This window comes from Erinaceus europaeus, chromosome 2 (assembly GCF_950295315.1).
Source record: "Erinaceus europaeus chromosome 2, mEriEur2.1, whole genome shotgun sequence".
Lineage (NCBI taxonomy): Eukaryota > Metazoa > Chordata > Mammalia > Eulipotyphla > Erinaceidae > Erinaceus > Erinaceus europaeus.
The window spans coordinates 34,769,936-34,793,467 of NC_080163.1; the positions used below are offsets into that span (position 1 = coordinate 34,769,936).

Sequence of the window (23,532 nt, forward strand, 5' to 3'; positions counted from 1 at the left end):
TTTAGATGGCTTCTCATTGGGTGCATAGAAGTTAATAATTGTTAAGTCCACTTGGTTTACTGATCCTCTGAGCATTAAGTAATGTCCATCCTTATCTTTTTAAATTTTATTTATTTTAAGGACTATCATGTCAGATATGAGATTAGCTGTTCCTGCCCTTTTGTGTGGGCCATTGGCCTGTATGATAGTTTTCCATCCTTTCACTTTCAGTCTATGTTTATCTTGTTGAGTTTGTTGGGTTTTCTGTAGACAGCATATTGTTGTGTTGTATTTTCTGATCCATCTTGCTACTCTGTGCTTTTTAATAGGTGAATTCAGGCCATTGACATTTATTGATATGAAAGATTGAAGATATTTTAACACCATTCTTGTAGAGTTTTAGAGTGTTCTGATATATGACATATATATGATGGTCTGTTTATAGGAGACCTTTCAGAACTTCTTTCAGAGCAGGCTTGGTGATAGTTGATTGTTTCAACTGTTGCTTGTCTGAGAAGGTTTTTATGCCTCCATATAGTCTGCATGACAGTCTAGCAGGATACAGTAGGCTTGGTTAAAAGCCTTTCTCATTGGGCACTCGATAGATATCTTGCTATTCTCTTCTGGCCTTTAGTGTTTGTGTGGAGAAATCTGCTGCTAATCGTATGGGTTTTCCTTTGTAGGTGACTCTTGGTTTTTCTTTGCAGCATTCAAGATCCTTTCTTTATCCTTATTCCTTTCCATTCTAAATAGGATGTGTCTTGGTATCTTTAAGTCTGGGTTAATTCTGTTTGGGACTCTCTGGGCTTCTTGAACCTTTATGTCTTTGATGTTGTCTAGACTAGAGAGGTTATCAGCTATTATGGCCAGAAGAATACTTTCTTCCTCTCCCTCTCTTCCTTCCTCTGGTAAGACAATTATGCATATATTATTTATTTTGAAGTCATCCCATAGGTCTCTGTTGTTGTTTTCAGTATGTCTTAATCTCTTTTTGAGATCTCTTACTTCTTTTTTAGTTGTCTCTAATTTGTCTTCAATCTTGCTAATTCTATTTTCAGCCTCATTGATTCTATTTTCTCTCCCCTCTACTGTTTTCTGGAGTTAATCTATTTTGTGACCCTATTCTGATACTGTTTTAGGTTGTTCAACTAGTTGTGTTCTTAGCTCAGTTATTTCAGCTTTGAGCTCTCTAATAACTTTGAGATAATGAGTGTTTTCTTCCAGAGTCTCATTTGTTGTTTCTATATTTCTGATGACAATCCTTTCAAACTTTTTACTCACTCCTGTGATTATTTCCTTAACAAGCATTTGGATGTTGATATCACTATTTTGTGCTTCACCCTTTGGGAGGTTTTCATCTGGACTGTTCTGGTTCATTTCTCCAATATTTCTTCTTGTTGGTTTAACCATTTTATATATTATGTTATGAGTTCCCTGTCTCAGTACTTTTCAAATTACTGATCCCTATTGCCTGAATTGACTTGTGTCTAAGTAAGGCACTTAAAGAGTTCACAGTTGGGGAAATGGACAGTTGTTTCAATATTATTTCAATCCCTGAGTTGGAGCAAAGAGGCTGTTAAAAGCTTCTTTTGTTCTTTTTCTTTCCCTAGGTTATAGAAGCCTGAGGGCTTTTAAACTCTAAGTAGGCTTCTTAGCTTAATCACTGACTCCTGACCAAGAGATAAAACATGGTGGGGAATAGATAGCTCAGTGGTTATGCAAAGAGACTCTCACATCCCAAGGATGCAAATCTCCAGGCTAAATTTAGCTTCTCTGCCAAGCTGAGTAGTACTACTAGGCCCTGTGAGTTTCTATACTAGTCCTGTTTATAGTCTGTAGGTTCTGAGGCAGTTATTCACCATGTTCTCATCAGGAGAACAATGTGGAAAGGCTCCCACTATACAGCCCAAGGAGGTGTAGCTCTTTTCCTGAGTTTCCTGGTGAGTTCTCTGTTCCCAGATGTCAGCACAGCACCTCCCCCCTGCTGCTCCAGCCTCTGAGGGCAGTAGCAATGGAGACTCACAGTTGCATTTGGTAAGTCTTAGTGGAGTCCTCTCCTCCCTTCAGCAGTCTTTTTATTCTTAAAACAGACTGGAGGTGGTACCTCAACTGGTAAACTGCTGGACTGTTACCAGCCACTGAATCTCTCCTTAGGCTCTTCCCTGTCCAGGAGCCACACATGTTTGCACTCACCAGTGGTTTGGTAGGTTCCTAGAGTAGGTCTAGCCTTTCCTTGTTGTGGTCCCAGGTGGTATCCTTTGGTATTCCTAGTTGACCTGGGAGAGGAGAGAATCACCTATTTTTTAACTTTCTTTTTATTTTATTTCTTAAGTTAACTGTTATTATTAATATTATTTAACCAGAGCACTGTTCAGCTCTGGCTTATGGTGGTGCGGGATGGATTGAACCTTGGACTTTGGAGCCTCAGGTATGAGAGTCTGTTTGCATAAATTAACTGTTTTTTTTTTAATCTCTTGTTATTTTTTTCCTCTCTTTTGGGTGTGGCAAACAAATACACTTTCAAACTTGAAGCATTTTAAAGAGTTAAGGATATTTTACACCAAATCCCTGGGGCTCTCTTATTCATTGTCAGCTTCTATATTTAGTGGCAGAACTTCCAAAAATTTTCAAATGAGTTTTCTTTGTCCTTTGCAGAAATTAATAGTAGGCATGATCTCATTCAATCAAGAGGATTCATAAACCCTTCCATGAGATTTCTGTCTGAACTGTGAGCATTATGCACACATTTCTGTTGTGCCAAATTCCAAAAGTACATCTAGATTCTTCTTGTTCATAGTAAATAAGCTTATCTTACAGACTTCCAGGGTGATTGCTTTAAAACACATAACAACCCATCTAAATAAGACACTTCTAAAGAAAACGTAAATATGACTCACACATGTGAAAAAAATGCTCACCATCACTTATGACTAGTGAAGTACAAATCAAAACCATAAGTAGATTAACATTTCACACAGGTGAAAAATGACTTAATTTAAAAAAATTGGAAATAAGTTCTGGTAAGGCTATAGAGAAAAAGTAATTCTGATACACTGTTGGTAGGAATATAAATTGGTGCAGCCTCTATGAAAAACTCTGACAATTCCTTAGTACATTAAGATGGGAATACTTTATGATCTTGCTATATCAATCCTAGGTATTTATACAAAAGATAAAAAACACCTTATTTTAAAAAATAGACAGCCCTCTTTTTCATAGTTATTTACAATAGCCAAAATGGAATATGGAATCAACCTGAATGCCCATCAACAGATAACTGGATAAAGAAGATGTGGGATATATATACTCAATGGAATATATCCCTGTCACTAAAAAAGATGACATTTATGCCTAGTCAGATAAATAGTTGGAAAGTAGACTGGTTGTGCTAAATGAAAAAGGTAGAGAACTGGAAGAAATAACCAAATAACATGTGGAATGTTAATAACTAAAGCAAATAGGGAGAAGTAGTAGAGGAGTTTCTTTGGTATGGTGGCACTGAAACTACAGCATATAGGGAGCTTTTTGTTGTTTCCTTTAGATCATTACCAAAATACTACCTTTTCAAAGATTTTCCTTAGCACTACTTAAAGTAGTAAGCTTCAGGTAGCAGAATAGCACAGTGGAAGTGAGCTGGGACCATAAAATATTAAGCTTCCACCTTAAAATGCTCAGTCTTCTAATTTCACTTAATTTTTCTCCATGATATTCCTTATAATATAGCAGAGTATAAATTTACCTGCTTAGTTCTTTATTATCTATCCCAACTGGAATGTGAACTAGTAAGGGCAGATATTTTATTTCTTATAAATTTTATTCACTACTATATATATATATAAACAATTAGAGCAGTTTTGATACATAGTTAATTCTCAAAAAATATTAAAGAGGTGAACCTTTTATGTAACTACTAGAACACAGGATTTTGAAAAGCACAACCTTCAAAATTTTAGGTCTTACATTTGTCTTTGGCATTTCTGATAGTCTTCTGAAGTGACACCTAGAAAAGGGGAAAATCGATTTATTAGAAATATAATCCAAACAGAGTAGAAGTTAATTACTCTAGGAAAAAAAAATACATATATTTTTTAAAGGACATGGCAGCAGTATAGTTTGCTTCTATAATTTTGTCGCTTTGTCTTGTATATGATTGCCATTTAGTATTTTACAAATACCAAGACAAACCAAAATCATTATAGAATATCATAAGAGGCAGTAATCTACTACCTACTTCTGGGTAGTTATTTAAAAATGTTAAGTGATTTTTATATCTATTATCTTAGCATCATTCTTATAAAAAATATTGTATGGTAAATATGTCAATTTTCTTTCTTTGTCTTACATATAAAAACAGGATGAGTTGTTAAACTAGCAATCAATCATACACCTGGAACTTAAACTTGGGTGTCACAATTCTTAGTTAACTGCCAGATATACAGATATTCATATTAGTAGATTGATTAGTGACAATACCCACCAACTAACAGGTATACTAGGATACTACTAGAAATGTAAAGAATTATAGGGACAGTCTTCTAAAGAAATTATTTCACAGCAGTAGAAGTCTGTACACATTAAGTTAGAATTTAACAATTCTAATAGAGGTGAGAGGAAACCTCTAGGATGAAACATAGTAGGGTCCTTGGTTTATGTCTGCAGATCTGCAGTCACTAATTTGGAAACAGTTAGGAAGTGAAAGGGGATAATGGGCCCAATGTCCTAGGATGGAAAGAGAGTGGCACTTTGCTGGAGGGCAAACTGTGCTTATACAAATTTTGGTGACATTTGAAACTATACCCTTGAGACAACAGCAGTCCTGTAAAGCATTATTTTCTCAGGAAAAAAATAAAAATGAATCCCTATTGGGATTAAGTGAAAGTAAAATGAGTGGTGCCTCCCAAGCATCATGAAACATTTTCCTTGAAAGGGAGGTTCTCCCCAATTAAAGGAATACAGTAGACATTAGCAGAGAAAATTTACTCTCTACTTTTTTTTTTTTTTTTTGCTTCCAGGGTTACCGCTGAGGCTCAGTGCCTGTACTACAAATCCACTGTTCCTGGCAGCCATTTTTTCCATAGTTGTTGCTGGATAGGACAGAGGGAAATTGAGAGGGGAGGGAGAGGTACAGAGAGACACCTGCAGACTTGCTTCACCACTTGCAAAGCGACCCATCACCCCTCACTCCTCTGCAGTTGGGGAATCAGGGGATTGAACTGGGATCCTTGTGTCCGCCCTTGTGCTTAGCACTATGTATGCTTAACCTGGTGTGCTACCACCTGGTCCCCTACTACTTTTTACTTCTGACAGTCTTGGCATGCCTCAATGTAGACTGAGTTGTGCAATTGATCTCACACATATGAAGCTTTACATTAAAAAAAGGAATTAGTAATACAATGTACTAAGAAGGGAATGTTATTTCTTGTTAATAAAAAAATTCTTAAGTTCATGAGAACATACTAGCAATTTCAACTCATGGGACATACTCAAAACAACAGGTCAGTAATCTTCAAATCACAATTATTGAAGAAAAAAAGACTAAGAACTGTCACAGGCTATAGATGAATAAAAGAGAAAGAAATCCAATTCCTGTGGGAACTGAAATAAACAAACAAAAAGAAATCAATGAAAAAATTGGTGAAATTTTGGTTGGAGGTATGGTTTAGGTAGTAGTTTTACACCAATGTTAATTTGGAGGCACAGATAAGTGTACTATAGATATATAATATGGAGGCTGGGCGGTGGCATACCTGGCTAAATGCACATTGTACTAAGCACAAGGACTTGAGCAAGGATCTGGGTTCAACCTGCAGGGGGGACACTTCACAAGCAGTGAAGCAGGTCAGTAGGTATTTATCTTTCTTTCCATCTCCCGCCTCTCTCAAATTCTCTCTGTCCTACTCAACTAAAAAAAAAAAAAGAAAAAAGAAAAATGGCTGCCAGGAGCAGTAGCTGGGTGGAGGAATGGGAGGGAAGGGAGCATAAATAGGAACCCTGTGTACTATTTTTGTAATTTTTCCTATAAGTCTAAAATTAGTTCCAAATAAGAGTTATAAAAATGTAAACCCACCCGTGCTTAGGCAACTATTAGCTAGACATTATATGTACTAAAAGTAATATTAATTGATGAGTTATACTTAGAGATTATTCAAAAGGAAAAAAGAAAATAAGTGAAGACACACCTAAAATTGCGGAGAGGTTTGAAAACTGTGATGCTTTTTCTACTGCTATTGCTTTACTGGTATCCAGAAGAGTGGAATTCTTGCATAAAACGTGCTCTTCCAATCTGGAACAACCCCAGTCTGGAGAAAAAAAAAAAAAAGGAGAAATGGCACAAACTTTGAATAAGATAATACAAGTGAAAGAGCTTCTTCCTTATCACACCACTTAGATCCTCAACAAATCTTTTAAGACAACTTTGACAAACAAATAGAGAATCTCTAGCTTGGTCTCTCTGTCTCTGGTATATAATCTAGTGTGGGTTTCTTTTATTATTGTTATTGTTTTGTGTATTTCTTTAGTCTACCTTAAGTTTGATGAGCTTCCTAGATCAATTTTGTCCCCAAGTTTTTAATTTTTTCAAGTTATTTCTATAAATGAGTTTTCTGTCACCTCTTTTCCCCCTTATGAGCCATCACAGTGTGTATATTGATTTGCTTGGTTTTAGTTCATGTCTTAATTTTTCTGTACTTAAAAAAAATATTTTTATTCATTTATTTTTGGATAGATACAGAGAGAAATCGAGAGGAATGGGGTATATAGAGAGGGAGAGAGTCAGAGAAACACTTGCAGCCTACTTCATCACTCATGAAGCTTTCTCCCTGCATGTGGGAATCAGGAGCTTGAACCTGGGTCCTTGCGTACTGTAATGTGTGTACTTAACCAGGTGTGCCACCACCTGGCCTCAATTTTTTATACTTTTGTATTCCTTCTTCTTTCTGTACCTCTGAGTGGATGGTTTCAAATGTCTAACCTTTGGAGTTTGCCAGTTTTCTTCAATTTGATCTAATTTGGTTTTGAACCACTAATAATCATTTTCAATTCTGTTACCATATTACTTAGTTGTAAAATTTGTTTCTATAAAACACAATTCTACATTTTTGCTGAAATTTTCATTAGAGAATGAGATTCAGCTCACTTAGAGAATGCACAGCTTACCATGTGTGAGGAACTGGGTTCAAATCCACCATAGAAGGCATCACATGACAACACAATGAAAAGCACTGGGGGAACTCCACGAACAGTGGAGCAGTACTGTGGTCCAGATTCTATTTCAAAGCATACCAAAGATTGGCATACATGGTTGGGCACAATATTAACATGGGCCAGGACCCAGGTTCAAGCCCTTGGTACCGGAGGCTTCAAGAGATTCATGGGGGGCTTCATGAACAGTGAAGCAGCACTTCAGGTGACTCTTTCCTCCCTCCCTTCCCCTCACCTTACCCTGTTTCTCTCTATCCTATTAAATATAAGGAAAAAATATTTAAAAAAAAAGCCAGAGAATTCAACTTCTCTTTGACTAGGAAAGAAGCAGTTACTACATTGTTCATGTTTTAGATGTATCTTTTCCTAAGTATTTGGTGCAAACTGTCATATTTTCTGAGCTATTACAGTATAAATTACCTTGCTTCTAGTGGTATTCCCAATGTTTATTTGGCATCAAGATTTACCATGTAGGCTTTATCAGAATATTATTGTTTATGATTTTCTTTAACCCTAGTTCCCTTGTTTTTTTAGCCACTTAGGGTTATCATGAGCACCCCATACTTAAATGACTTCTCTACTCTCAGTGAACTATTTTTCATTTTGAGATAGAGGGTGAGAGATATCAAGGGGGAGAGAAATAGAGAGAGAAGAGATATGGTACCACCACTGTACAGCTCATAAAGTCTTCTCCATGCAGTTGTTCCCATGCGGTAACTGGGGGTTAGAATTCAGGTCCTCATGGATGGTAGAATGTGCATTCTATGGGGTGAACAATCTCATGCCACCCTGCCCTAGTTTCTAAAGATATTTTCTGATATTTCTGAGGTATTTTCTCACTATGATATCATTAAATGAAGGTTACTGATTACATTTATGGTAAATGTAAATAACAGTTTGTAAAGACAATTTAAACAGAAAGATAGAAAAAAGGTTCCTCCGATCTGAAACCATTTTTTCTATAGTACTATGTGAGTAAACATGGAATATAATAGTTGGCCCGAGGGAGAGGCTCTGATGAGGAAGACAAGTATACACTGTCAAAAAGAACATTATTTTATCAGAAGGTTTCTAGATAAAGTGATAATTTCTTCTTTTTTCAGTTTAATTTTTCAGATCATTTTATTGAGGAGGATTGATAATGGTTTGTAGTGTGGTTGTTGACACATGGGTACAATTTCTCATCTCCCTGAGATAGGTGTCAGCAGCACATTCTTATCCCCAGTATAGCTACTTTTCCCATAGTTCTTCTAGCGTTTGCCCTTCTTCCGTAGCCAGTCAACAGCGTCAGGTTGAGCCTGATGTAAAGTTTCGAGACCTCTTTGAATCTGGAGAGGTGGCAGTCGTTGACTATGTGGGTCATAGTCTGTCTGGAGCCGCAGGGGCAGTTCGGGTCGTCTCTGGCTCCCCAGCGATGGAACATAGCGGCGCACCGGCCGTGGCCTGTTCGATAGCGATTGAGGAGGGCCCAATCATAACGTGCTAGGTCAAAGCCAGGTTGACGCTTGCAGGGGTCTGTGATGAGGTGTTTGTTCTTTACCTCAGCTGACTGCCAACTCTGTTTCCAAGAGTCTGGAACAGAGAAGTTCAGTGTAGGCGTAGGGGACCAGATTGGGTGACGAGACGTCAAGCGTTGGACAGGGTAGGCGAAGATATCCGCGTATATTGGCAGGTCTGGTCGAGCGTAGACGTGGGAAATGAACTTAGATGATGCCACATCCTGATGAATATCTGGCGGGGCGATGTTGCTAAGAACTGGCAGCCATGGAACCGGGGTGGAACGGATGGTTCCAGAAATTATCCTCATGGAGGAAGATAATTTGGAATCGACCAAGTGGACATGGGGGCTACGGAACCATACTGGGGCACAGTATTCTGCAGTGGAATAACATAATGCCAGAGATGATGATCGTAGTGTGGAAGCGCTCGCGCCCCATGAGGAGCTGGCCAGTCTTGCAATGATGTTATTCCTCACGCCCACCTTTGCTGCAGTTTTTATGAGATGTTCGTGAAATGACAGAGTGCGATCGAGAGTAACGCCAAGATAGACTGGCTAGGCTTCATGCCGGATTCTCGTATCACCAAGCTGCACATTAAGCTCACACAAGGCCGAGGCATGGTATAGATGGAAAACAGATGATACCGTTTTTGCAGTGCTAGGGATTAGTCGCCATTTTTTACAGTAATCAGATATCAGTGACATGTCTTTCGTGAGTGTTTCCTCGAGGATGTCAAACTTGGATGCCTGAGTTGCACAGCAGATGTCATCGGCGTAGATGAACTTCCTTGAAGAAGTTTCTGGGAGGTCATTGATGTAAATATTAAATAGTGTAGGAGCCAGAACAGAGCCCTGGGGGAGGCCACTTGAGACAAGTCTCCATCTGCTAGACTTGTCACCCAGATGCACCCGGAATCTTCTGTTTAGGAGAAGAAACGATATAGTGTTGGCCACCCATGGAGGCAGGCATCTTGAGATCTTGACTAGGAGACCACGGTGCCAGACCGTGTCATAGGCTGCTGTGAGATCAACAAAGACAGCACCCGTCTTTAAATTCTTCTGGAATCCATTTTCAATGTAAGTTGAGAGGGCCAGGGCTTGTTCGCAGGTAGATCTTCCTGGGCGGAAACCAGCTTGGGCGGGTGATAGGAATTTCTCTGTAAGATGAGAAATACATGACAGAAGCAGCCTCTCAAGGAGTTTATAACACACGGAGAGGAGAGAAATTGGTCTATAGCTGGCGGCCAGTGTTGGGTCTTTCTTTGGTTTCAAAACTGCTATTATCTTGGCACGACGCCAAATTTTGGGCATAGATTCAGATTCCAAGATGTGGGACAGGAATGAAATGAGCCACTTCTATGCCGTGGGGCCCAAGTTAAGAATGAGTTCTGGGGTGATGTTATCATAGCCAGCAGCCGTTCCCGGTGTAACCCTCTTCAAAGCGTCTTCCAGTTCAGACAGTGTAAAGGGAGAGAGTTTTGGAGATGGACAAGATAAACGGAAGTGGGATGACCACTCATGGGAAATTTCTCTTTTCCAGACTGGGTCGATCTTAGCACGTCATGCTCCCATAGTCATGCTCTAGGACTTCAATAACCTCTCCATCTCCTCTCTCCCCCCTCCCCCATAATCCTTTGCTTTGGTGTAATACACCACACCCAGTCCAATTTTCACTTTGTTTTTTCCCTTTCTGTAAAGGGACACTGCCTACTGTGGAGTAATTAAAGGTTGAAATTAGTTCTCACCTAAATAATCTGATCCTCTGAACAGTTCAGGTGATGGGAAATTACTCAAACTCTCTTCAAAACTGTTGCAATCTGCACTCTGTTCTGTTGCACAAGTGTCTGTGACAGAATAGCACAGGAGAGAGCTAGAAATGTCATGCTTCGTACTTAGTCCTGTAGAACAAACAAATAAGTGAAAAGGGTAAGATGGTTCAACATAAAACAGAATAAAATTCAGATAAAACAAATTTGTATAAATGTACATGCAATTGCATACTAAAAAAGTTTAATTCTTTCAACATACCACTGAAAAGACACACCATTGTATATCACTTCAATTTAAATTTTAGAAAATACTTTTTCCTTTTTTAAAATTTTATTTATTATTTTCCCTTTTGTTGCCTTTGCTTTTTATTGTTGTTATAGTTATTGATGTCGTCATTGTTGGATAGAACAGAGAGAAATGGAGAGAGGAGGGGAAGACAGAGAGGGGGAGAGAAAGAAAGACACCTGTAGACCTGCTTCACTCCGTGTGAAGTAACTCCTCTGCAGGTGGGGAGCTGCCTGGGGCTGGAACCCAGATCCTTATGCTGGTCCTTGCGCTTTGCACCACCTGCACTTAACCTGCTGCTCTACTGCCCAACTCCCACTCTTTTTCCTTTAGTACCAGGGCCTCACACATGCATGGCACCACCACTGCTGAAAATAGATCAAAAGAACATAAGAGAGGGTGGGGGTAGATATCATAATGGTTATGCAAAGAGACTCTCATGCTTGAGGCTCCAAAATCCCAACTCAATCCACCCACCCCCACGTGCCAGAGGTGAGCAGTGTTCTGGTTAAAAATAAATAAATAAATAATACTGAAGAGAAAGTTTAGAAATAAACTCATACATGTATATGCTATATATTTTTGAAAAGGGTATAAAAGAAGTTCAGTAGAGAAAGAATATTTGCTTAAATAAATTATGCTGGAAAAAATCTTATCCATATATAATCTAATTTTTTTTCTCTTCCAAAAATTGTTAAGATGAAAAATACTAACCATGAACTGAGAAACAATAACAAATAGATTGAAGTCTGGGGTATAAAGAACTATTAGAATTCCATAATAAATACTCAATAAAAATGCATAAAATATTTGAACCGAATCTCTTAGACTCAGATGTCTGGAAGTCATTCCTATAACAGTAGACTAGAATGAATAATTTTTCAACAAACTAGAACAGAGTAAAAGTTAAGGAGAACCACATAGTAAGGAGAGGGAAAACAAGTTAAGCAGCCTTTACTAAGCTCTTTTTAAAAAATATTTCTTTTTATTATCTTTATTTTTATTTACTGGATAGAAACAGCCAGAAATTGAGAGGGAAGGGGGATAGAGAGGGAAAGAGACAGAGAGACACCTGCAGACCTGCCTCACTACTCACAAAGCTTTCCCCTTGCAGGTGGGGACCAGGGGTTCCACCCGTTTCATGCGCATTGTAACATGTGCACCCAACCAGGTGCCCCACCACCAGGCCCCTTTACTAAATTCTTCAAACAGATGTAAACACTAAAAGAAACTCTTTAGTTTGGGAATAAGGGATCAAAGGGGAGTACTGCTCTGAAAGCCACCTGCTTACTGCTCACTCATTACTGACCCGAGACATCTAGCTGTGTCATTCCTATTTTAACTACAACTTTCGGTCCCATTCCAATCATATCTTAAAGGGTGATAATTGTTTCCTACCTGGACATTTCCTCTAGTCATCAGTACAAAAATTAAATGGGGGGGTTAGATAGCATAATGGCTATGCAAACAGACTCTCATGCCTGAGGCTCCAAAGTCCCAGGTTCAATTCCCTGCCCCCACCACCATAAGCCAGAGCTGAGCAGTACTCTGGTTAATAAATACATAAATAAATAAAATTTAAAAACTGTCCCACATAGTATACCAAAGTTAAATCAAAATAGATCAAAGGTCTGGATCTTAAAAAAAATAATAACTGGGTTCGGGCGGTGGCGCAGTGGGTTAAGCGCATGTGGCACAAAGCGGCAAGGACCGGTGTAAGGATCCTGGTTCGAGCCCCCCAGCTCCCCACCTGCAGGGGAGTCGCTTCACAGGCGGTGAAGCAGGTCTGCAGGTATCTATCTTTCTCTCCCCCTCTCTGTCTTCCCCTCCACTCTCCACTTCTCTCTGTTCTATCCAACAACGAACAACATCAATAATGGCAATAATAATAACCACAAGGAGGCTACAACAACAAGGGCAACAAAAGGGGGAAAAATGGCCTCCAGGAGCAGTGGATTCATGGTGCAGGCACTGAGCCCAGTGATAACCCTGGAGGAAAATAATAATAATAATAATAATTACATTGATCCAATTTCCACCTTCTCAGATATCATAAGTAGGTTATCATCCTTTTGAACCATTTTTTTTCTTTTTGCTTTCCCTACTCCAACTCCTAGCATTCTTTTTGTTATTTTTTACTCATCTGTCTCTAGCCTTCCCATCCACATATTTACCTTGCCTTCATCTCACAGGATAAATATCTCTCCCACCAAATTTCAGAACTCAAATTAGACTCAGAAATTAAGAAAACTATGTTAAGTGAGATAAGACAAAAAGAGTGGGGTGATTACTAGATACAAAGGCTGGACCAATTTTTATTCCCAGCAGTAACAAAAAAGGGTTCCTCCCCCACTCATCCTCTTCAACAGTGTTTTTCTTTCTGAAGTATGGCATTCTAAATGGTATAAAGTAATATCTCATTGGTTCCTATATTTGCATTTCTCTTATCAGTAATTTTGAATTTTTTAATCTGTCAATTAACCTTTTTGGATATCTTTAAAGATTCTGTCCATTATTGGTAAGTTTGGTGAGTTCTTTATGTATTTTGTCTACCAGCCCTTTATCTGATGTATAGTATCTAATGATTTCCTCCCAATCCATAGGGAGTCTGTTTTGGTGATTGTTCTTTTTGATATGAAGAAGCTTTTCAGTTTGATGTAGTCCCATTAATTTATTTTTGTTTTCCTTCTAGTTGGAATTGAGTCATTGAAGATGTTTTAAAAATATGTTAAAAGAAATTAGGAAAATCCTGTAATCACCACTTTGAGTAGTTGGTAAAGAAAGGAGTAAATAAAATGTTCTTTTAATTTTATTGCCTTTAGGGTTATTCCCGAGTCTCAGTATCTCCACAATGAATTCACTACTCTTGGCAGCCATTTATCCCTCTTTTATTTTTGATAGAGACAGAAAGACATCAAGAGAGAAAGGGGAGATGGTGAGGGAGAGAGAGATACCTCTAGCACTGCTTCACCACTGTGAAGCTTCCCTCCTGTGGGTGGGGACTTGGAGATTAAATCTGGGTCCTTGTGCATATTCTTTATATACTGAAAGTTTGTTCCTAGGATCACAAATTAGAGATGCAAATACATTAAGATCCACCCTTCTCTCCAGAAGATCCCATTATTTGAGTAGTAAAGTTTTATACCCTCTTTGTATGTGGTGGCATCATGAGTCTTAAAATCTGAGCCAAATTTTATTTGAGCTATTTTTCCAGATCTTATTTTTCTTTTTAAATTAACAGACTTACTGAGATACACAAAGTTACAATCCGACCTTTTAAAGTATAGCTTCATAGTTTCTTTTTTTTAATAGTTAACTCAGAGATGCATCACCACTGCTACTAGTTTTACCTTCTCTTTAGGTATCAAAGTGATGTTGGCTTCATAGAAACTGGAAGAAAGTATTCCAGTATCATCAGTCTTCTGGAAGATCTTTAAAAGTAGAGGTATTAGTTCTTCTTTGAAGGTTTTGTAGAATTCATTTGTATAACCATCTGGTCCAGGACTTTTATTCTTGGGAAGGTTTTTGACAACTGTTTCAATTTCATTATCTGTGATGGGCCTGTTCATGTTATATAGTTTTCTTTACTTAGTTTTGGAAGTTCGTAAGTATCTAGGAAATCATCTGTTTCGTCCAGGTTCTCTAGCTTAGTGGCATATAATTGTTCATAGAAGTCTCACATGATATGTTGAATTTCTGCAGTGTCTGTTGTGATATCTCCTCTTTCATTTACAATCTGATTAATTTGGGTCTTCTCTGTTTTTTGTTTTGTGAGTCTGGCTAAAGGTTTGTCGATTTTGTTCACTCATTCAAAGAACCAACATTTACTTTCATTGATCTTTTGTATAGTTTTCTTCTTTTCAATGTTATTGATTTCTGCCCTAACTTTAGTGATTTCTGTCCTTCTGTTTGGTTTAGGGTTCCTTTGTTCTTCTTCTTCAAGGTCTTTAAGGTGTAAAATCAGGCTGTTTAATTGTGCTTTTTCTTGTTTCCTAATGTGTGCTTGTATGGCTATGAACTTCCCTCACAGTACTGCCTTAGCTGTGTCTCAAATATTTTGATAGCTTGTGTCTTCATTTACACTGAACTCTGGAAAAATTTTTATTTCTTCCCTTATTTCCTCTTTGACCCGGTAGCCGTTAAGTAGTGTACTGTTGAGCTTCCACTTTTTGGGACTATTACTAATCCTTTTTTGATTGTTAAGTGTTAGTTTAATTCCACTGTGATCTGAGAAGATGCTTGGGATGATTTCAATGCTCTTGAATTTCCTGATGCTGTCTTTGTGACCTAACATATTATCTGTCCTTGAGAATGACCCATGTGGACTTGAGTCAAATGTGTATTACAGTTTCTTGGGGTGAATTAATCTGAAAATGTCCAATAGTTCTAGTTTATCTATTTCCTCATTTAGCTCCCTCATGTCTTTATTGATTTTCTGCCTGAATGATCTGTCAAGTTGAGAGAGTGGGGTGTTGAAGTCCCCTACTATGACTGTGTTGCTATTAATATATTGCTGTAGCTCTTTCAGTAGACGTTTGATGTATTTAGATGGCTTCTCATTGGGTGCATAGATGTTACTAATTGTTAGGTCCTCTTGACTGACTGATCTACTGAGTATTAAGTAGTGTCCATCCCTATCCTTTTAAATTTTATTTACTTTAAAGACTGTCATGTCAGATATGAGAATAGCTGTTCCTGCCCTTTTTTTGTGGGCCATTGGCCTGTATGATAGTTTTCCATCCTTTCACTTTGAGTCTGTGTTTGTCTTGTTGAGTTAGGTGGGTTTCCTGTAGACAACATATTGTTGTGTTGTGTTTTCTGATCCATCTTGCTACTCTGTGACTTTTAATAGATGAATTCAGGCCATTGACATTTATTGATATGAAAGATTGAAGATATTTTAACACCATTCTTGTAGAGTTTTAGAGTGTTCTGATATATGACATATATATGATGGTCTGACTGTTTATAGGAGACCTTTCAGAACTTCTTTCAGAGCAGGCTTGGTGATAGTTGATTGTTTCAGTGTTTCAACTGTTGCTTGTCTGAGAAAGTTTTTTCTTTTTTAAATGAAATGTTTATTTAAAATTTTTTAATATTTATTTATTTTTCTTTGTGTTGCCCTTGTTGTAGTTATTATTGTTGTTTTTATTAATGTCGTCATTGTTGGATAGGACAGATAGAAATGGAGAGAGGAGGGGAAGACAGAGAGGGGGAGAGAAAGATAGACACGTGCAAACCTGCTTCACCAATTGTGAAGCTACTACCCTGCAGGTGTGGAGCCAGGGACTCGAACCAGGATTCTTATGCTGGTCCTTGCACTTTGTGACACCTGTGCTTAACACACTGCGCTACTGCTCAGCTCCCCTGAGAAAGTTTTTATGCCTCCATATAGTCTGAATGATAGTCTAGCAGGATACAGTAGTCTTGGTTGAAAGCCTTTTCCATTGAGGATACAGTAGTCTTGGTTGAAAGCCTTTTCCATTGAGCACTCAGTAGATATCTTGCTATTCTCTTCTGACCTGTAGTGTTTGTGTGGAGAAGTCTGCTGCTAATCTTAGGGGTTTTCCTCTGTAGGTGACTCTGTTTTTCTCTTGCAGCCTTTGGGATCCTTTCTTTTTTTTTTTTTTTTAATTTTTTATTTAAGAAAGGATTAGTGAACAAAAACATAAGGTAGGAGGGGTACAACTCCACACAATTCCCACCACCCAATTCCCATAACCCACCCCCTCCCATGGTAGCTTTCCCATTCTCTAGCCCTCTGGGAGCATGGACCCAGGGTCGTTGAGGGTTGCAGAAGGTAGAAGGTCTGGCTTCTGTAATTGCTTCCCCGCTGAACATGGGTGTTGACTGGTTGGTCCATACTCCCAGTCTGCCTCTCTCTTTCCCTAGTAAGGTGTGTCTCTGGGGAAGCTGAGCTCCAGGACACATTGGTGGGGTCTTCAATCCAGGGAAGCCTAGCCAGCATCCTGGTGACATCTGGAACCTGGTGATTGAAAAGAGAGTTAACATATGAAGCCAAACAATTTGTTGAGCAATCATGGATCCTGGGATCCTTTCTTTATCCTTATTCCTTTCCATTTAAATATGATGTGTCTTGGTGTCTTTAAGTCTGAGTTAATTCTATTTGGGATCCTCTGGGCTTCTTGAACCTTTATGTCTTTGATGTTGTTGAGACTAGAGAAGTTCTCAGTTATTATGTCCTGAAGAACGCTTTCTTCCCTTGGTAAACCAATAATGCATATATTATTTCTTTTGAAGTCATCTCTTAGGTCTCTATTGTTGTTTTCAGTATCTCTTAACCTCTTTTTGAGATCTCTGACTTCTTTTTTAGTTGTCTCTAAGTTGTCCTCGATCTTGCTAATTCTTTATTCAGCCTCATTGATTCTATTCTCTCTCCCCTCTACTGTTTTCTGGAGTTCATCTATTTTGTGACCCTGTTCTGATACTGTTTTAGGTTGTTCATCTAGCTGTGTTCTTAGCTCAGCTATTTCAGCTTTCCAATAACCTTGAGATAATGAGTGTTTTCTTCCAGAGTCTCATTTGTTGTTTCTGTATTTCTGATGACATTTCTTTCAAACTCTTTACTCACTCCAGTGACTATTTCCTTAACAAGCATTTGGATGTTAACCTCATTATTTTGTGCTTCACCCTTTGGGGGTTTTTCAGCTGGACCATTGTCCTGGTTCATTTCTCCAATATTTCTTCTTGTTGGTTTAACCATTTTATATAGTATGTTAAGAGTTCCCTGTATCAGTACTTTTCAAATTACTGATCATTCTTGCCTGGATTGACTTGTGTCTGAGTAAGGTAATTAAAGGGTTCACAGCTGTGGAAATGGACAGTTGTTTCAATATTATTTTAATCCCTGAGTTGGAGCACAGTTGCTTAAAAGCCTCTTTTGTTCTTTTTCTTCCCTGTAGGCTATGGGAGCCTGAGGGCTTTTAAACTCTAAGTAGGCTTCTTAGCTTATTCACGGACTCCTGACCAAGAGATAAAGCAGGGTGGGGAAGAGATAGCTCAGTGGTTATGCAAAGAGACTTTCCTAGCCCCACTGCTAGGCCACTGAGGTATAGATCTTCTCCTGAGTTTCCTCATTAGTTCTCTGTCCCCAGGTGTCAGCACGTGGCCTCCCTGCTGCTGCTCCAGATTCTGAGGGCTGTAGCCGTGAAGACTCACAGTTGTATTTGGTGTGTATTAGAGGAGTACTCTCCTCCCTCTAGCCATCTTTTTGTTGGTGAAACAAACTGGAGGTGGTGTCTCAACTTGTAAACTGCTGGACTGTTACCAGCCACTTAACCTCTCCCTAGGCTCCTCTCTGTCCACCAGCCACACATGTTTGCACTCACTGGTCATTTGATGGGTTCCTGAAGTTGTTCTAGTCCTGTCTTGTTGTGATCCCAGGTGGTCTCCTTTGGTATTCCTAGTTGACCCCGAAGAGGAGTAGAGAGAAACACAGCTACTGCTGCTCCGTAGCCCCGCCTCTTTACCTTCTCTTTGACATTTGTTCAACTTTTGATTTATTCTCTTAGTTTCATCTAGTTCTTCTATAGGGTGTTTTATTTTACATTCATTTTTTAAAGAATTCTTTGTTTTCTGAATGTTCCTTGTTTAGAGTAGCTTGTATATGATTCATAGACACATTTTTCACTACCTTGAAGATAACGAAAATGTCCTTTTTATACAGTTTTTCCAGACTAATTCAAAATGGAAGCATAGGAATATCCTAGACATATCTTCTTCCATGGATATACTAAAACACAGCTATATATGCAACAATTTTGATAAATATTTTAGAATGAGGTAGACTCTTCCATACCAAGGGGCAATGGAGGCTGTGTTATGCTGCACCTGGTTTGTAATAGTACAAACCTCAAGGACCTGTGCAAGGATGTAGGTTTGAGCCCTGGTCTCCCCACCTGCGGGTGGGGGGATGCTTTACAAGCAATAAAGCTGGCCTTCAGGTGTCTCTTTTATTCTCTCCCTATCTCCCACAACCCTCTTAATTTCTCTCAAATTTATCCATAATAATAATATAAAAATGGCCTCCAAAGCCAGTGGATTTATAGTGCTGGCACTAAGCCCCAGTGATGACCCTGGAGGCAAAAAACAAAAACAAACAAAAAAGGGACTAAAGGACACTATCAAAATACATATACAAAGCAGGAATGTGGTATTAGCAAGAAAGAAAGCCTACCTCTACTGTAGCACTGCAGTGACACACAACTGGGAGACATCCCACAAATAGGGACCTTCTGCCTGGGGAAGGAGGGGTTCATACCCCATATTCATCAATTCCACCCCTGGGATCTGCAGTAGAGATGGGTGATTGTGCTAAGGAAACTTCAGAGGCAATGGGAAATATCTAATCTAATCTTTTTTTTTAAATACTGGAATTAAAGGCTAATCTATTCTTAAAAAGCAAGCACAGACTCACACATCTTAGAACAACAGCAAGAATAGCAATCTGAAAAGAACCTAAATTATATAAGGAGGAGACTCAATAGTTTATCTTAAAGCATCTGCTTTAAGGAAAGGTCAGGAGCTGTTGGAATTTTCTCCAGGACAGTAGACAGTTATATAGTGATGTTACCTTGCTACTAGTCACTAGTCACTGATACTGCCAAGAAATGCATATCTGGCTATGCAGCTATCAAAAAAAATGAACCCACCTTCTCTGACCCATCTTGGTCAGAGCTAGAAGGAATTATGTTAAGTGAACTAAGTCAGAAAGATAAAGATGAGTATGGGATGATCCCACTCATCAACAGAAGTTGACTAAGAAGATCTGAAAGGGAAACTAAAAGCAGGACCTGACTAAATTGTAAATAGGGCACCAAAGTAAAAACCCTGTGGTGAGGGGTAGACATGCAGCTTCCTGGGCCAGTGGGGTGTAGGAGTGGGTGGGAGGCATGGGTCACAGTTTTTTGGTGGTGGGAATGGTGTTTATGTACACTCCTAGTAAAGTGTAGTCATATAAATCACTAGTAAATTAATATGAGGGGGAAAAATTAATTGTATGTCTCAAAGTTTTTAAAACACAGACTGAGTCTTTTTAATATATAGGCTGTGTATTTGATATGTGGACTCTCTCAAAAGCCTCGACCAAGTAGATCAGAAGCAACCAATAGCACAGCTATATACAAGATACTGGGTACTGTACAGCAAACCATAACAAAAGGACTTTTCAAAGTTAACCCAATTACCAAATAATGTGATGATAACATTAACTATTCATTGTCTTTTTGAACCCTAAGATAGCAGAAACCTCACATCTCCACTATAGAGCCTCTACTTCCCCCAGTCCTGGAACCTTTGGATAGGGCCCACTTTCCTGTATGCCTCTCCCAATTCATATCAAATAATATTGCATCTGCCAATCGCAACCTAATCAACACAACGATTGCCACCTCAACATGCTTCAGCTCAGACTGTGTCCAGAGACTTCACGTGTGGAATGACAACCCTTCAGCTTCAGTACTCGGGTGAGACCTTTCCTTTCATAGTATTCTCTAATCCCATCCCAGGTGGTTCACTTTCTAACAAAGTCCCAAAACCTAGATATAAACCAGTTTCTGTGAGAGAGAGCATATGTTCACACGTATCTATAAACTACTGCAAAATATATACCTGAAAGCAGAAGTACACTAGAGTTTGCAATGAGTACCCCCCTAACACTTCCTCTCCACTATTCCAAGCTTTGGGTCCATGATTACTCAACAATTTGTTTGGCTTTGTATGTTAATTCTTGTTTCAGTCACCAGGTTTCAGATGCCATCAAGATGCCGGCCAGGCTTCCCTAGACTGAAGACCCCACCAATGTGTCCTGGAGCTCTGCTTCCCCAGAGACCCACCCTACTAGGGAAAGAGAGAGGCAGACTGGGAGTATGGACCGACCAGTCAATGCCCATGTTCAGCGGGGAAGCAAGTACAGAAGCCAGACCTTCCACCTTCTGCAACCCACGACCCTGGGTCCATGCTCCCAGAGTGATAGAGAGTGGGAAAGCTATCAGGGGAGGGGGTGGGATATGGAGATTGGGTGGTGGGAATTGTGTGGAGTTGTACCCCTCCTACCCTATGGATTTGTTAATTTATCCTTTCTTAAATAAATTAAAGAAATGCACATCTAGAATCATGACTCTTGCAGCTATCACCAAGGGGATGCCCCCATATTACTAGGTCTTGTGACTAGCAGGTATTAACAACTGTGGACTCACAGGACTGTATTAATTGGCATATTTTAAAAAGTTGATACCTAAGGTTGTGGATTACAATCAGCCTGAAACTTGGTACTAATATAGGTCTCCCTCTTGGAACACACTCACAGGTCTTAAGACATCCTCAACAAGAGGGACCTATCAAGAACAAGTCAGGTACACAGTTGGTGGAAATGCAACCTGGTAGAGTCCCCCTGGAAAACAATTTGAAGTGTTCTTTTTTTTCTTTTTTCTTTTTTTTAACAACGAAATGCAACATTTATTTTTATGGGGGCTGAAGTGTTCTTAAGCAAATAGAAATGGAAATATGACACAGCAATATCACTACTAGACATATATTCAAAGAACATGAAAACACTAATTTGAAAGAATATATGCAATATATGCTTATAACTTCACTATTTACAATAGCCAAAATGTTGGAAGCAATCTAAATAACCAATGGGAGTTAGCTAGAAAAAGAGGCTGTAGCATATATATTCAATAGACTACCAACCTGCAATAAGATAAGATGAAATTCTTTCATTTGGAATCAAATAGATGAAACAGAAGATGTTAATACTAAGAGAAATAAGTAAAGAGGTAGACAACTACCTCTTTACTAGATGGTTTCACTTGTATGTGGGATATAGAGGACTAAAGCAAATGAAATTGCAAAAACTGGTAATCAAATTCATTTTTGGACATAAACTGTTGGTTATTGGGAATGAGGGGGCACAGAACTATAGTGTGATGACTTGCACAACAGGTGTGCGTTTGAAATTAAACTTCTGAAATCTTAGAAATTTGTAAAAAAAAAAAAAACCTCTTAAATCATTAACATAATGTTAAATAGTTAAAAGTAAAAAAAATCAATTGGGAATCAGGAGAGAGCTCACCACTACTGGTTCAAACATTACCATGTGCTAGGCGCTGGGATCAAATCCCAGCTGCAGGTCCTTAGGGTAGTATTGTCTGATATGAAGTGTAACTCCCTCCTTCCTAAGGCAAAAGCTCCCTATTTGTGAGACCCCTTCCAACTCAGGGTCACTACAGTGGAGGTAGGGCTTCTTGGCAAGATCTCATATTTGTCTTTCATACATGTTTTGATGAACAGTGCTATGGGAGCTCTATGGACGGTAGTGATATCTGTGTGGTGACTTTTGTATCTTCCCTTTCCCCTAAATCTTTCTGCTTCAGGACATTTAACTGGGGAGGTTACTTAGCAATATTGTGTACATGTGAGGTCCTGAATTCATTCCTTGTCACTGAAAGAAAAGAGAATAGGGAGTGGGGTGGTAGCATAGCGGGGTAAGTGCAGGTGGCGCAAAGCTCACGGACCAGTGAAAGGATCCCGGTTTGAGCTCCATCTCCCCACCTGCAGAGGAATCCTTCACGAGCAGTGAAGTAGGTCTGCAGGTGTCTATCTTTCTCTCCCCGTTTTCCTCTCCTCTCTCCATTTCTCTCTGTCCTACCCAACAATAATGACATCAATAACAACAACAATAAAACAAGGGCAACAAAAGGGAATAAATAAGTATTAAAAAAAAAGAAGAGAGAGAACAGATAAATCTTGCTATATAACCACAAAAACTTGAGACACAACTGAAAATAGGGTAAAATTGAATGATAAGTTTCCACACTTAATACTAGACCACTCTTTCAAGGCTAGAATAGATACCTATTTCACCAAAAGTACAATTTCTTAATATTTCTATTGTACAGGTGATATCTTTTCTTATTTTTAAAAATAATTTCAAATACACTAATATTCAATGGCTCACAGATTTTCTGTCAGCAGCCCTCAATACTCAACTATTAGATATTTTTTCTTAGTGATTTTTTAAATTATCTTTATTTACTTGACAGAGACAGCCATAAACTGAGAGGAATGGGCATGCAGAAAGGGAGAAAACAGAGAGACAGCTGCAGCACTCCTTCATCACTCAGGAAGCTTGCCTCCTGTTGGTGGGGACTGGGGGCTTGCTTGAACCTGGTTCCTTGTGCGTTGTAACATGTACGCTCAATCAGATGCACCACCATCTGGCCCCATTAGTGATCTTTCAAACAATATTTTATTTATTTTAAAGAGAAAAATACATAGAGAAAGTATCTCTCTCTCTCTCTCTCTCTCCATGGAATTTCTCAGGTCTGGCTAATGGTGGTGCTGGGGATTGAACCTGGGACCTCAGGCATAAATCTTTTGCATAAGTATTTGTTGTATCCCTAGCTCTATTAAGTGATCATAAAGACACTCATAATTTAATATATTAAAAATCCAGATTTATATATTTAAGCCAGATTTAAAAAATATATTTAGGAGGAAAAAAGAACCAGAGCATCACTCTGGCACATGTGATGCCATGGATCAAACGCAGGACCTCATGTCCAACAGTCCAATTCCTTATGCACTGTGCCACCTTCCAGGCCACCTCAAGTCAGGTTTTTTTTTCCCAGTTAGTGGCAAGACCTTGTATTCAGCTGGGAAACTGATAAATAGTTGTGATCTTTAAAACCTTCACTTCCTTCATCCTTCGTCAAATCTTGTCAATTTCACTTTAGATATTCATCAGATATGCTCACTTCTTTCCACTCCCAGTGTTT

General features: G+C 38.9%; 1 protein-coding gene across 1 annotated transcript in view; it reads right to left on the minus strand.

The window, feature by feature from the left end:
• The window catches only part of MEIKIN (meiotic kinetochore factor), a 70,410-nt gene that overhangs the window by 37,357 nt on the left and 9,521 nt on the right, over nucleotides 1-23,532 (minus strand). The window contains exons 5-8 of the mRNA XM_060186390.1: nucleotides 10,423-10,575; nucleotides 6,159-6,278; nucleotides 3,940-3,979; nucleotides 2,173-2,255 (exon numbers count right to left, since the gene is read on the minus strand). Coding sequence (XP_060042373.1) covers nucleotides 2,173-2,255; nucleotides 3,940-3,979; nucleotides 6,159-6,278; nucleotides 10,423-10,575 — 396 coding nt within the window. The remainder of the gene's footprint in view (nucleotides 1-2,172; nucleotides 2,256-3,939; nucleotides 3,980-6,158; nucleotides 6,279-10,422; nucleotides 10,576-23,532) is intronic.